The 14,422-nt window shown below is 38.1% G+C and overlaps 2 protein-coding genes across 4 annotated transcripts; both read left to right on the forward strand.

Moving 5' to 3' along the window:
* The first annotated feature begins 1,328 nt into the window (after positions 1–1,328).
* On the forward strand, positions 1,329–5,502 carry LOC124414245 (dystrophin-like). Of its 2 annotated transcripts, none has more exons than XM_046895231.1 (12): positions 1,329–1,370; positions 1,739–1,796; positions 1,960–2,096; positions 2,316–2,523; positions 2,597–2,840; positions 3,054–3,165; positions 3,239–3,405; positions 3,493–3,608; positions 3,685–3,913; positions 4,031–4,376; positions 4,751–5,053; positions 5,153–5,502. In XM_046895231.1, exons 1-12 carry the CDS (start codon positions 1,361–1,363, stop codon positions 5,293–5,295), a joined length of 2,073 nt encoding a protein of 690 aa, XP_046751187.1. In that variant the 5' UTR covers positions 1,329–1,360; the 3' UTR covers positions 5,296–5,502. The 2 variants fall into 2 exon arrangements, with proteins under 2 accessions (XP_046751187.1, XP_046751188.1); XM_046895232.1 differs by having other exon boundaries at positions 5,174–5,502.
* A 1,690-nt stretch (positions 5,503–7,192) lies between these two features.
* On the forward strand, positions 7,193–9,939 carry LOC124414246 (UPF0692 protein CG33108). Of its 2 annotated transcripts, none has more exons than XM_046895233.1 (4): positions 7,193–7,356; positions 7,998–8,313; positions 8,405–8,737; positions 8,815–9,938. In XM_046895233.1, exons 2-4 carry the CDS (start codon positions 8,096–8,098, stop codon positions 9,014–9,016), a joined length of 753 nt encoding a protein of 250 aa, XP_046751189.1. In that variant the 5' UTR covers positions 7,193–7,356; positions 7,998–8,095; the 3' UTR covers positions 9,017–9,938. The 2 variants fall into 2 exon arrangements, with proteins under 2 accessions (XP_046751189.1, XP_046751191.1); XM_046895235.1 differs by having other exon boundaries at positions 7,196–7,356; positions 8,001–8,313; positions 8,815–9,939.
* Positions 9,940–14,422: the final 4,483 nt, after the last annotated feature.

A 14,422-nucleotide genomic window follows, 5' to 3' on the forward strand; every position in this document is an offset into this window, starting at 1 on the left:
AGGTGAAGAGCTGCGCCACCGAGAACCGTCGAGAATATTCGTCGGCATTCTAGCGTTTTCACTGCGGTAGCGATTATAGCTCGCAAAACTAGTTGCGGGGCCTTCCGCTTGCGGCAGCACCAAAGCCACGCGGCGACTGTCGAATGTTTCTTGCGTCATGGAGAGCCTGAGATACGTAGAAGAGCTGCGGGTGAGCCAAAATTATCGACGTGACAGTCGGCCGTCCCTGGTGGCGAAATATCGAACTAATCGAGGGTAAAATGCGAATTGCTTTACCGACAATCCGTCGACGCGGTAGCGTTGCATATTTTTTCTAGTTCAGATGGTTCAGAAATCACAGAGGAAGAGATAAATTCTGATTCTAGTTTTATTTCACTTATTGTTAGAGATAATAAATATGGTAATCTTTGCTGGGAAAATTCTGAACTGAATAACGAGGGTAGTTTATCGGCATATCGATGAATAAGTGTATTTTACAAGGTGCGATCACTTCACCGATACAATTTATCGCCGACTTTGATATTGCATCCGATTATTTGGCCTCATTATGAAAATAATAATTCACTCAATTTGAGTTACGGTAATGCTCGTGTGCCGGGTTACCTGTATCAAATGGGAATTAAATTCGAACAATGATCGATTGGACGAGATGATCTATGTTTTGCAATATTGGAGGGTGAAAAAGGCTCGCAATACTATACGGTGAAATGTCTCATAGAAAAATTTTCACCATCCGTTTACACATGAAATCACGAACAAAGTACCCAACATCTCGATCACGTCACTTTAACAGATCGCATGCGAGACTTACCGATCGCTCGATCTGGAGTAAACGACTCGATGTTTCCAAACGTAGAACCTGCCGAATCAGCTCACCTTGTCAATGAAAAAACGTCACGGGTTCGTTGGGGATGATCTTTGGTAGTTTTTAGCTCTGGATCAGCTCGCATATATCTGCTGCAAATTAAAAATAACACGGTTATACATACATACACATATCTGAATGGATACATAATCATATGGAATTTTTATAATTAATGATATATTGATATCAATAAATATATTGATTGATAATTGTAAAATATATAAGATCTTGTGTAATAAGAAATTGCAACAATACGTATTTCATTCTTTTACCTACATAGAATTTCCATTGTTCCTCCACAAGTCCTCTAACCCCATTCGCTTATCCTCAGATTATGGATAAATTCTTTATTCTTTGTCCCATTTGTCCCTCGATTTTAAATAATGGCGTCATTTAATTGAAATCGACCAAAAATCGGCGCATGCGTAGTAATTATACGGCAAAATTTTAAATTTTACCACGAAAACGGAAAAACTATCAAAGACGGTTAACAACATGACAGAAGGTGACTCGCTTTGTTGTTATTTATCTCATCCGTTGTTATTACACCCGATATTCCATAAGCATGAATTAAAACGTCTCATCTCTCCCTGGATTCACCAAATAAGATGGAAAAAATCTATCTCCGAAATCCATTTAAATAACAAACCCTTTTACAAAGCCTATTATAAGGTTATGTCAACCTAACCTACCAAAAGCGCTATTCCCTGGCGTCCCCAGTATTTAATTTCATCCTGGTTACAAAACCTGAAACTGATTGAGTTAGAATAAAACTTCTAACTAAAACAAAAAAAAAACAAAAAAAAAAATAGAATAACTAAAGAGCAACGATAATAATTATATTATATTCATAGAAATTTTTTTTACTTTCAGAGTATCTGAACGGGTGGAAACAAGCAGAAACCGAAGGCGGAGTTCCTTATTACATCAAGTAAGCGCTAATGTAACGACTCGAATTTAACTTTCAAAAATGTCTCGTTACAAGGCAAAATAGATTTTGCAATCTTAATTCGTCTCAACGTAGAAGGAGCACAATACATACACGATAATTTCGGTGTCACGATTAATCGATATTCTTTTTTTCTGCTATACAGCCACGCGACCAAGCAGACAGAATGGGATCATCCAAGAATGCGAGAGATAATGCGATCGGTCGAGGAATGCAATGTGATAAGATACGCGTCTTACAGAACAGCGGCTAAGATGAGAATCCTCCACAGAGATCTGAACAGTAAATGAATACATTACATTTTACCGAACTTAACGCATTAACTCTTGATACTTAAATTTAAACGTATTAAAAGTCGACGTAGCCTTTGATTGCTAATATTTTTCCATCTATTTTATTTTCATAAAGACACGAACGAAAGCCGTATTACAATTTGAAAAATAATAGCCAGTGAAAAGTGGCAAAAGAAGGCAACTGTATAATTTCTACTAATTCTTCCAGTGCAACAAGTTCGTCTAGAACTGATAGCCGGGGTTTTTGAGCGTCATCGTCTGTCCGTGACGGAGAATTCCGTCACCCTAGATCCTAGCGAACTGGAAGACGTGCTTTCTGACATATATTTCGCGGCCCAGAAGGAGGCGAACATAAATTTTAACACGGACCTTGCGACCAAGCTCGGTGTAAATTATATACTGAACATATTCGATAAGTACGTAACTACATACGCTTCACGTTCTCCTGTCCATGATCTTTTTTCCATGCTTCGTTATTTTCATTCGCAGAAAACGCGAGGGTAGCGTCTCAGTCTTTTCGGCAAAAGTTGCGCTCACATTGGCAAGCTGCAGCAAACTTCAGGACAAATACGGCTACCTATACCAACAGCTTGCCGATCACAACGCCTGCTTGTCCAGAGCTGCCCTGTTCTCGCTGCTCAGCAATATCTGCAAAGTTACCGACATGCTAGGCGAAAGCATCGCCTATGGATCGCACATGGTCCAGTTAGGCGTTGAAAATTGCTTCGTCGAGGTACAACGACGACGGTTATAAATCTTCTATAGTATACTCAAAATATAAAGATAAGAGAAAAAAAGACAGACAGAGAATGGAAAGTGTTAGCGAGTCTGATTTACACCAGAATCTCTTACGTTGGAAATCTAAATTGTAGAATTGACGAAACATTTACAGGCGATAATGATTCTCCGTTCCCTAAATTCCACTCTTTGGTATTTTGTTCAAAAGTCGCAGGGAAATCTTGGAGTCAGCGAAGTCGAATTTGCTGCTTGGCTGATGCAGGAGCCGCCGTTACTAATGTGGATAACAACGCTGAATCGAATGCAGGCAGCGGAAAACAGTAAGCGACGACAAAGCGACCGTTTACGTGCCTCGTGTACCAAACTTATTGTCGAAAATCTCCTCTTCCACAGTAATCCACAACGTCAAGTGTTCGTCGTGCAAAACTACGCCAATTCAGGGCCCGAGGTACTCGTGTCTGAGGTGCGCCGGTTATCACCAGTGTCAAGGTTGTTTTCTACTCGGAAAAGCAACGAGCAAACACAAGCTGAAACATCCGGTCAGGGAGTACTGTGTAAAGGTATTTTTCGAGTTGCAGAAACTATTGTTTTTTGTTTTTTTATGAGGGGAAAAGTTCACCCATGGTAGTCCCAAATCTTGTTTTCAGACGTCGAACAGAGAAGTGACGAAGCTGATCATCGAACTGATCAGAAACAAGCTGAGACTGTGCCCATCGAGGACAGTAATAGCAGATCCTGACGAGCCACCGCCAGAGATGCAGCAGTGAGTTTGACCGGCGTTCGCGCATCGGATTTTCACAAGTTTTTCAATCGATCTAAGATAATTTTCTTCGTCGCAGTTTAACGAACGACGAAAAGGACGGGGACAACGTGTCGCTGAGGAGCACGGTCAGGAGGAAAGTACTAAACAATCCACAACGTGAGTTGCAGAGCATAATAAGCCACCTCGAAGACGAAAACAGGCAGCTGCAAGCCGAGCTTTTGGAACTGTGCGGGACCAGAGCGGAGAGACTTCAGCGTCACAGAGCAACGATCGAGTCGCAACTTCAGCGTCTCAAGATTTTGAAGGTTTTTTTTCTTGTCTCTTTTGTCAGAACGTTAAATTTAGCGACGATGAAATTAGGTTTTGGGACGAGATCGAATTAAGTCGCGCTCAATGACTATGTTTTTTTTACCATATTTCAGAAATACCTCTTCAACCAGCCTGTTCAACCGCGCGTCATGACGCACATGGAAAGCACTCCCATGCTGCGTCCGATAGCTTCGAGAGTGACGCCGTTACCCTTGGAGTTTGAGCTCAGTCCAATCGTTCAGCAAGGAACAATCGAGAGAAAATTTAAGCGCGACTCGACTCTGAAAGGAAGAGACGCGCTGGCTATAGAAAACCTCGATTCGAGCCCTGTTACTTCTATGAATTCACGGAGAGACAAACTGAGGACGCAATCGTGCACAGATTCAAACTATCCGAGTTCTGGATTTGGCGGAAATCTCTCGGAATTCACGCCCGTCGATTTGAGCACCTGGATTGGCGGTGAGGAAATTTTTAGTCTATCTTATTTGGCGTGAATCTCGATTTCTTTCTCTGCGATTCAAGACTTTCGTTGTTCTCGTAATTTGAACATTGTTATTTATTGATATTCACATATGAAAGAACGACGAAACTAACTGTCCCATGAAATTGAAGTTAGTAACATTACTTCGACGATGTATGTTCAGAAAAAATCAATTCTTGGATCTTTAGAATATTCTGAAATTCAGCGAGTAAGTATAATAACAAAGAAAATATGTTAATTAGATTTGAAAAGTCAACTCTTTGAAAATCGTTGTGAAATTGAAAAGTAACAGATGTTTTCCATGACGTTTCGATTTCGTTACGTTACCGTCATAAGGAAGAATCAATTACAGGTGGGAAGGGAGCGAATGGAACGGGGCTGGTACCAAGCGGAAGTGGATTTTCGCAGTGGCTGCGATCGGGTAATACAGGAGAGAAGCCGGTAAAGCCAGTGGCGACGAGCAGTTCGCACGGGGATTCCCCACCGGCTGTTTCTCATTCGCCAATCGGATTGCCGAGAGAGAATAACACGCCGTCGTCTCTCCAGCGTCCTGACAAACATTCGCAGCACAGTAGTTTGCAGAATATCCAAGGCGACCTGAACGACATATTGGATAGACTGCAGAACATGGTGGCCAACGATTCTCTGCTCGAAGGTAAGAAAACTTCTCCAGAGTCCGATGATTGCGAGTTGTTTGTCTTTAATCCTTATTCAACGATCATCGAACAACGTCAATCCTTTCCTTGTGTGACAGGGTCACGTGCCCGTGTTGCAGGATCGTTCAGCGCCAATGATAATTGCGAGCTTAAACGAGCAGCTACGGAAATGGAGGATCTTTTAACCGGGCTTATTGAAGGCATGGAGTCCAGAAAGGGAAAACTTGCAACGGTAGTATAAAACCAAACGAATAATAATAATATAGGTATGACAAGCTCTCTACGAAGCTTGGCGAGGCACAAGAGGCTTTTTTATCAAACCAGAAATGAAAGTTTTGCAACATTTTCTTACTTTAAAAGAATATACATACGTGTATGTATGTAATTTGTATATGAAACTACTTTACCTGTAATACTTTGCGTGGAAATATTTTTTAATTCATTTAATCCAATTCCACCTTTTACAAAAAAAAAAAAACCGATATCTTTGAACAGAGATGCTTCGCGGAAGCGATTTATTGCAATTACAAAGATAAAAATTTCATACGATTGTAGGTATAAGCGTAATCGAAACAAACACTGCCCTTGCAATTTAGTATTACTGTAAGATGTACGAAAAGAAGACAGTAACTTTTTTTAATTTTATATGATTATATAAAATATTGCAATTACCAGATGCAATTGTAAAAATGCGAGTATTTCAAATACGTTAAAAATGCATTTATAGTTTATATGCACACATTATAATTTTACTCATTATTATGTATATCAGTATCACGCACATGAAATTATTTTACCTATTATACCTAGATATGTATGTACATACCATGTACGTAAACGCAATGCCTTTTTGATATTAAATTTTATACTATTTCTAAAATTCTGCACAGGTTTTCAGCTTCATTATGTCGTTTCCCCATTTTTATTTTCTCTTGAAACCTAATTTAAAAATTTTAATCGTTCAACTCAGTCTTGACCCGCCTATTTCTAGGCAACTGTATTTACGTAGGTGAAAGGATTGCCTATACACAGGCGTGTTCATAAGTCGATCTCTCAGCGTCAACTGAAGATATTCTACGACCTCGTGGATAATTGCAACGGATAAAATATTAGAGGGGAAATTAAAAAAAAATCATCTTACGTGTGACTGATCTCAAATCCTGCGTTGATGAAATTCTTGGAAATCCATCCGATTCAACTGCAAAACGATTTACCGAGTGCCGAGCGAACGGAATAACCAGTGGCCATTTTCAAAACTGACAAACCGCTCACTTCACGCCGGTCGCGATTTTTTTTCATGATACAAATTTGAAACATATTTCGTATGGAAATAAATGACGTCAATGAAATAGAAACTAACTAAATACACGGTTTGGAGCTAAAACCATCTCCTTGATTATCGACATAACCGTTGGATGAAACTAAACCATGTTCATCACACTTCGAGCAGATAACAATATCACAACTATATTTGTACATACAAGCGTTGACTGAGGATCTATATTAATAACGATGAAAAACAAGTCGGCCATAACCATACAAGGAAATTGTAACTGGTTACGCCGGAACACAGCAGCATCGTGTAATTAAACTTTAGATGGCACTTGTAGTTTCGATCGCGTGAGAAAAACAATCCGTATCAACAAGTTACACACGCGCGAAGAAGCTAAGAATTGACAGTCACTTGTATAGCCGTTAAACAGCGTTAAAATTAGGGGCAAAGCATCGCACAACACGTTCAGCACACCAGACATCGATTTTCAATCAATAATAACGTTCACTCGCTCTCGTCAAGTCGGATAATAATGAGAAAACATTCAAAAGAATCTTACCCGACGGTCGACCGCGATACTCTGAAGCTGGTCACTATTCAACGCCTGGAAATGATCAGTCAATTGTTTCGGCCCGCGAATCGTTCGAATACCTGTGGCGTCCGTTATTTCACACCTGCAACTAAAATATCCACTTAAGTAATAGTAAAATCGATCCGTAAAATGAGATTTAATTTTAGCGTTATGAAAAAGCTGATACCATATGATAATCAAGTGAGATTTACCGCTTGTTGCGTTGTTTCATAGATTAATTTCCAAGCTTCTTTCATCAGCATCTCCAGGTTTGCCAACCGAGCGATTCAACAGATTTCAACCAGTTTTACCAACCGACTTGATTTTTTCGCCAGGGATTAGGGAAGATGTTGGGCGGCTGAAGAAGAGAAGGATGTGAGCCTCGCGTCAGTTGGGTTCAACACGCTAGAACAGGATCGCTCTGATTTTTCCATGGAAAAGCAAAGAGTCAGGACACAGTTAAGTCTAACCCAAAAAAAAAAAAAAAAAAAGAATTCCGGGCTCTCGTCGAAGCGAACGTCTCGATCACGCGACCCGCGACGTGCTAAAATGCATTCGATAATTACATAATAATTCCGAATGACATGACATGACAGCATCGAACACACACACACGAGACGCATTCACACGAATTCATTTACGTGTTCCGCCAGACGGCAAACGTCAAAGGGAGTGAAAAATCACTAAACAGGGAACAAAGCAATAAAAATAAACATTCCAAGGGATTTTCACGCGATTTTCGCCTCTTTCAGAATAACTTCTCCAATTTCCAGCTATATTTATTCATCACCGCTTTTCTGATAATAATATTTGAATTATTCATCAGGCATGTGGTTTTCCTATATTCAGTTAACTAATCGCTTCTTCTGTACTACATATTCCACATTTTTGAGTAATTTTAATCCAGGTTGTCGCTCTGTTATGACACGTTTTAGAGTATGAGTCTCCGACGTTTCCCGTTGTCGATTCGCCTCTTCCACTTCTCGTCAGTTTATCTTCTTCATCTTGCTTCGGCAGTCGAAGGTGAAATTGGCTGATCGCGAAGTTTCGTTTCACTTCCGTCGCCTCACGCTCAAAGTCCTTTTTTCCTGTATTCCAGTAGCCTGTGGTCAATCAACGGCAATTGACGCCTGACCGACTTCTCCGGGGAGGGAGGAAACCGACTGCGAGAAAACGAAGAAACCATCGTCAGCAATCATGCCTGCCCCACCTCCGCCGCCTCCCAGCCTTCCAGAGGCCCCATCCAGGGACAAAACTGCCGACAATCGCCAGTCCGAGTCCCTTCCGCCCTGGGCCAAGATTACGCTGACTTCAGCCGAGGCTGAGATTGAGAAACTCATATCCAGAAACGAGCTCAAGGATGCCGAAGTCACCTACTTTTGCCAGGTTGAACCGATCCTGCAGGACGGACCTCAGTAAGTCACCGACCGTCTTGAAGCTCGATTCCTTGACGAAAGAAGCAAGATTTATTAAAAAAATTACGCTGTTTATATTTTTGAAAAACAGATGCGGCCTCGTTGCACTAGCGATGGCGTCGCAAGAGTACACCAAGCCAGTCTCGGTTACGCAGCTGCTAGCGGAGGCCAGAGTGAGGGGCTTTACGCAGCACGGAGAAGTCTACAGCGTCGACTACATGGGAACACTGGCGGCTGAATACCTGCCCGAACACAGGCCTGATATTCTGATAGATTTGCAGACTTGTCCAGATTCGTTGACGCACGCACTCGCCCACGGAGCGATGGTCCTCATTCCGTACGATTCGGACTTCAATCACGCTCCGTGTTTAAAAAGGGGACACAAAGCGCACTGGGCGTTGCTGGTGGGTCTTATTTCGTCGAGGTAAGTCGTAGAAAAGGACGCAAAGATAACTACTAGACAACGTTTGGTGTCACAAAGTAACTTGTCCCTCGTTTCAGACAAGGCTATCACGTCCTGGCCCGCCACGGCAAGTCTCGTCATCTAGCCTGCTGGCCTCTGCGGGATCTGATCGAGAGCAACGGGAACTTGGAGGAGGAAGGTGCCGCCAGGCACGCCGGAGGCTACGTCGTGCCCAAAGGCGGTGTCGGAGGACAAAGAGGTCTGCGTGGCAGAGCGCTGGCCCTTCATCCGTACATCTAGACATACATGGTGGAGGATAAACGGCAGGAAGTCCAACATCTGCGGGGAGTCGATTATAAATCCCAAAGAATAATGTAATTTTTACAGAAATTTTAAAATCGTGTGAGCCAGAGAGAAAGGAAAATAAGTCGAGAAGTATCTATGATCACGGCGATAAAGTGATGGAAATAAAAATGGCAATCAGCACTACGAATAAACTCGCGAAAAGAGTGAATTAGAAACACAAGAAACGTTGAAGAACAACGCGATCCATTGTAAGCTGTTTAAGATCTTCGTCGTCTAAATTGAAAACTTCAGATTCGGAATTTTCATTTTCTCCTTTTTCTCATACGGTTTCTTTGGATTTAGCAATTTCTCTACTACATGTCGATCGATGACATATACTTGCGATATAAAATGAATCTGAATCGTCTAGATCAAACATGCGAATGTCGCATGAAATGATGAAAAATTGAGCAAAAAAAAAAAAAAAGAAACTATTATAATTAGGTAGGCAGATTATCAAAATGATTATGCATCATTGTATGAAAATAATACGATCAAAAATCCGAATCGTGAAAAAGTTCGGTTCAGCTTTTTACGGAATCATAGTAAAAATACCACTAAAAATTTATCATATTATTTATGTAACGAATATTTAAATTATCAAATGTAAATTCGATTATTTATCATTGGTTAAGTTTGCGTCCCTCCAAAGAGATGAAAGAACATTTAACGCCAAAAAACAGAACATAGCTCGTTAAGTATGGGCACTAGTTTAGTAAGAATCGTGAATATCGAACAAATACCTAGTTAAGTATGTAAATTCGTTTAAATGTTAAATTGTTTTTTGTTCTATGTTGTTATTTTAAAAACGTTTTCTTTTCTTTTCTTTTCACTTACGTTGTTTCTGTTCCGAAATTCGCTACCATTGTTAAATTCGCGTTTTAACGCATTTCTAAACACATCCAATTAATCATAAACATACTTTATACATATATATATATATATACATATGTGTATAAAATATATATACATATATATAGGTATATGAAAAATAAATTCGCGAATGCAACGCACTGTGTATAAAACCGCGCGTAAGTTGGACTTTTTTCTTTCTTTTTTTTTCCTTTTTTTTTTTTCTTTATTCCAACAACGTCAACTGCAAAAATGCATTCTCACAGACAATTGCAAATTTGTTAATTATCATTAACGGCAGTATACCGGGACCATCTCTAGAAACTAAACAGGAACTGCGCATGCGCGAATTTAAATCCGCCGTCCGTGCAGTCTGGCCACCCCGAGACCCTGCTGTCAAACTCTGTTTCTGTCGGCGATGTAGTTCACATGCATTTTTGAGGTTAGAATCTCAAGTCATTGAGATAGTCACTCGGAAAGGCTTGGGAAGCATTTGTTATTGAAAATTGATTGTTCAAAGAACGGTCGGAATTTAATGCTGATGCTCTTTGAAAATTCGTCCTATTCGATTGAAACAAGAAATCTGTTCAAATGTTGGGTGCTTGGAAGAAACGAAGCAGGTAGGTGGGGACAATTTATTCAATCATTTTCATTACTTCATACATTATGAATAACAATGAAATTTTTTTCTTTCAACAGAAAATACAGCCAAAATAATAGCATCTCTGCTGTTAGCTGATGTCTTCTCTTCCCATTCAATTCGTGACACATGCAGAGATCATCGGCCACTTTTGTTGGTTGGAAAAGGAAGTTGTAGATCTTACGGTTTCTTTCAATTTCAAATCTAATCTAAAGAAATCTAATCCGAAGAGTAAAACTCAGAAACATTCTGTGACACAAGTTAAAAATCAACATTTTCAAAATGTGCCTCAGTAATTAACTTTAAGGATAATCATGTTTTAGAGTAATGTTCAGAACATTCATATGAAAATATTGACTTATCGGATTCAACATTGTACCCCTTGTTCCTTTGAAACAAATGAATATCTAATTTTCACTGAAGTTCATGAAAATATTTACTTAAACCTAAATCCAATACAATATCTTGTTCATAGTGCTCCGAACATCATCCAGTAACATGAATATCCGGAAGGAATCCCTCTGTCGCAGAAACCGTTATAAGGTTCTTTGTTTTTAACTTGTGCCACTAGATAACTTTTGCATTGCAGATTCCATTTCCAATCTTAGGATGAGATTTTTTGTTTCGAACAGTGTTAACATGGGATGCAGAATTAATTGTAATAAATGGAGATTCACAAACTCTCAGTTTCAATGAAGGACCATTGTAAGAGTATAAAATTGAATCTGGTTTCAAGCTTTCAATAAGTTACCGGATGACTCCCTGATAAAGATTCATCATAAAAAAGTTAGCCAGCAAGTAAGTCCTATTGTAGACAAAGTGATCATTTGTAACGTGTACTAGTAAGTGAATGCATTCCTTAGACCTTGCTGGGGTTGAACGAGGCTCAAGCACGGATGATAGCTGCAACTAGCTAGTCAGATGATACTGTCGATTAATATTGATTTTAAAGACATTTTCAACTGAAGTTATCCAACATTTTTAGATTGAGATTGGTTCAGTTTACACATCAAAATTCATCCTTGGAATATGATTTAACACTTGAAACACTATTCATCTGAATTGAATACCAAGAGAGTGAAAAATAAAATATCAAAACTGCCGAAAATAAAATTTGAAAAATAATGCGGGCCAATAATACTGCTTGGATTACAATGGTGCACGGAATGATTGCTCTGTAAAATTAGTTAGCAGCAATTGTTGAATAACAAACTTATTACTATTGGCTCGATAGATCTAAAATGATGGAATATTCAAACACCATGATCTGTAGTGTGTCGTGCTCTTCAATTTTGCCACGACTGATGTTCAGAAGGTGGCGATGACCAGAAGAAATTCCTTCGGATACCTGTTGTCTAATGGAACAACGGAACAACCAGGTTCGATGGTTGGAACGGTGGCACCAATCGAGAAACTAGGGTCCTAGCCACCAAAACGTTTCGACCATCAGGTAAGGTATGATTTTCATCCTATTATCCAAACTTGAAACTTCAAGTCTGTCAGAACAAACGAATTTTATCATTGAATACATGTGAAAATATTGTAATATGCAAATATCATAGTATCAGAAATTTACTTACACGCTTCAACGCCTGACAACTTTAGTCTCGCTTCGATGATGTTTGTTTCCCACATGAAAATATTAAAAGATATTATCATCAGACAAGAGCTTCTAATTGTTTTGAATACCACTAATTTTCAATAAATTGCGACAGAAAAACGAATTGCTACTTTTTGTACTCCTAAGCTTTGTGTTTCAAGATACACTATTTCTTTTATTCCTTGTTACTGATTTTATTTTAATATTTCATGTTCATTGGCACTGATTACTGGCTTCCGGAGCACTGCACTGTAACAAATTTACTCTGGAGCAACCCTCTACTGGGTTTCAACAATCCATTTATTTTTAATTTTATGTAAATAAAGAATCTGTTTGAAATAAACAATATTTTTACTTACCTGCCTCAGTTTGTCTAGACTCCCACTCGTTGATGACGTTCCACATTTAATTTCAGTTTTCTTCTTTCAATAAATAACTGATCCAATTTCTGTAGCTTTTGATATTTGTTTCTCCATTGACGCCTTTATTGTGTCGATTAAATATCTGCTAATATCAACTACGGTATTGCTGAATGACACTTTTCTTAGAAAATTCACGATAAGTAGGAATAAATAACAACCTAACCTCAATACGCTACTTTACGCGCGAGATATTCAGAGCCTTGTCACATTTCGTGTACGTTGGTCGCCTTGGTTAGCTGACGAAAATTACTCCGCGGGGCAATTTCGCTGGCCAATGAAATTGAATCATTTGGCGCATGCGCAGTTCCTGTTTAGTTTCTAGAGATGGTCCCGGTATACATTGTAAAAAATACCAATTATAATGATAATTACCGATTATGAACAATATAACTGTAATCTCTAGTCAAGAGTTAACAATGAAAGATACAAAATGATAAAAAACGAATGTAGAAAATGCAAATTTTCGATAAACTATAGATATTTTAATCAGGTAAATAACGTAACGTGTTATATATATATATATATATATATATTATAAATATTTGGATTTAATCATTGCTCTTTGTTGAAAATATATTCAATATCATTCAATTATTATCAATTAAATGTTTATATTTATATGTATACGTATTAAATATATTAAAACGTATATATACATATAATTATAAAACGTAAATTATGTATGTAACGAATATGCGATGTTGAAAAAACGAATTATTTCAATGAAATGGTCTTGTAAGAAAATCATTTGAGGATAAAGAGAAAAAAGAAGAAAAACAAACGTGTGTGTCTATACCTATCTATATACTTACTGTATAAAAAGAAGTGTCAACAAAAGTTACTCCACGGCAATTTACAGCGTACGAAGGATGTAACGATGAATATAATTAACAATCGTCTTCCTTTGCCATTTGTCGTAATGCTGCATATTAGACAGAGACGAGAGATTTTAATATTTCTTTACAACATAGAAATAAACATTTTCAAAAACAAGGAAACAATACCAATAATAACAACAACAACAATAAAAACCAGGCAAGATGTATTGAACGTATCACTTACGATATATTGACGACGTCGACTTCTGACAAAGTGGCCTTTACATTGTCGCTGGAAGAAATAATAATAAGAATAAGAATAACAACAACAACAACAACAACATGATATTATGGTATGTGATTTTAATTGTGCTCTTAATTATTATTATACACCTCATAGTAATGTGTAAACAAACGAACGAACGAAAGAAAATATTGTTATGTCTTAGAAATTTGAGAATTTATTTCATATTGTTTGTTTGTTTGTTTGTTTATTTATCAATTTCTTGACTTCTAAATCAACCGAGAAACGTTTGCTAAACCATGTTTCCTTCTCTCTATTATTACGAATTATTTTCTGAACGCTTTTTCAAACGGTAAATATGTAGTATTATTCGTGTATAAAAACAGGCTAGACAAGGTGTTTCTAAAAATTCAATCACACCGGTGATGTATCAAGGAAATAAAACTACGGCTACGAGTATCTGAGCTGAGGGCGCGTAACAAAATCTTTGTAAAAAGGAAAAATGCGTTACACTTATATTTCAAGCTTACAAACATCAACAACATTATTAATTCTTAATAATAACTATCAATATTTTCGTAATCACTATATTTACCGTTAAATTATTCGTCTTAAATTTTACTTATTGTTGCTTATTGATTATTTATTTAACATACACATACGTATGCAAATATGTTATGTATACATATATGTATATTGTATCATTTATTTGTTTCTTAGATAAACTAGCGGCTTTTTTATTATCATTATTATTATTATTATTATTATTATTACTACTGTAATTT

The sequence above is a fragment of the Diprion similis genome, chromosome 13 (genome assembly GCF_021155765.1).
Source record: "Diprion similis isolate iyDipSimi1 chromosome 13, iyDipSimi1.1, whole genome shotgun sequence".
NCBI classification, from domain to species: domain Eukaryota; kingdom Metazoa; phylum Arthropoda; class Insecta; order Hymenoptera; family Diprionidae; genus Diprion; species Diprion similis.

Bases quoted from the DNA above. Each gene is read 5' to 3' on its own strand.
- LOC124414245 (XM_046895231.1), top strand. The intron at 2,097-2,315 runs GTAAATGAATAC...TAATTCTTCCAG, and splicing joins CCTCCACAGAGATCTGAACA to TGCAACAAGTTCGTCTAGAA. The intron at 3,166-3,238 runs GTAAGCGACGAC...CCTCTTCCACAG, and splicing joins AATGCAGGCAGCGGAAAACA to TAATCCACAACGTCAAGTGT.
- LOC124414246 (XM_046895233.1), top strand. From the start codon at position 8,096: ATGCCTGCCCCACCTCCGCCGCCTCCCAGCCTTCCAGAGGCCCCATCC. The intron at 8,314-8,404 runs GTAAGTCACCGA...TTTGAAAAACAG, and splicing joins ATCCTGCAGGACGGACCTCA to ATGCGGCCTCGTTGCACTAG. The intron at 8,738-8,814 runs GTAAGTCGTAGA...CCCTCGTTTCAG, and splicing joins GTGGGTCTTATTTCGTCGAG to ACAAGGCTATCACGTCCTGG.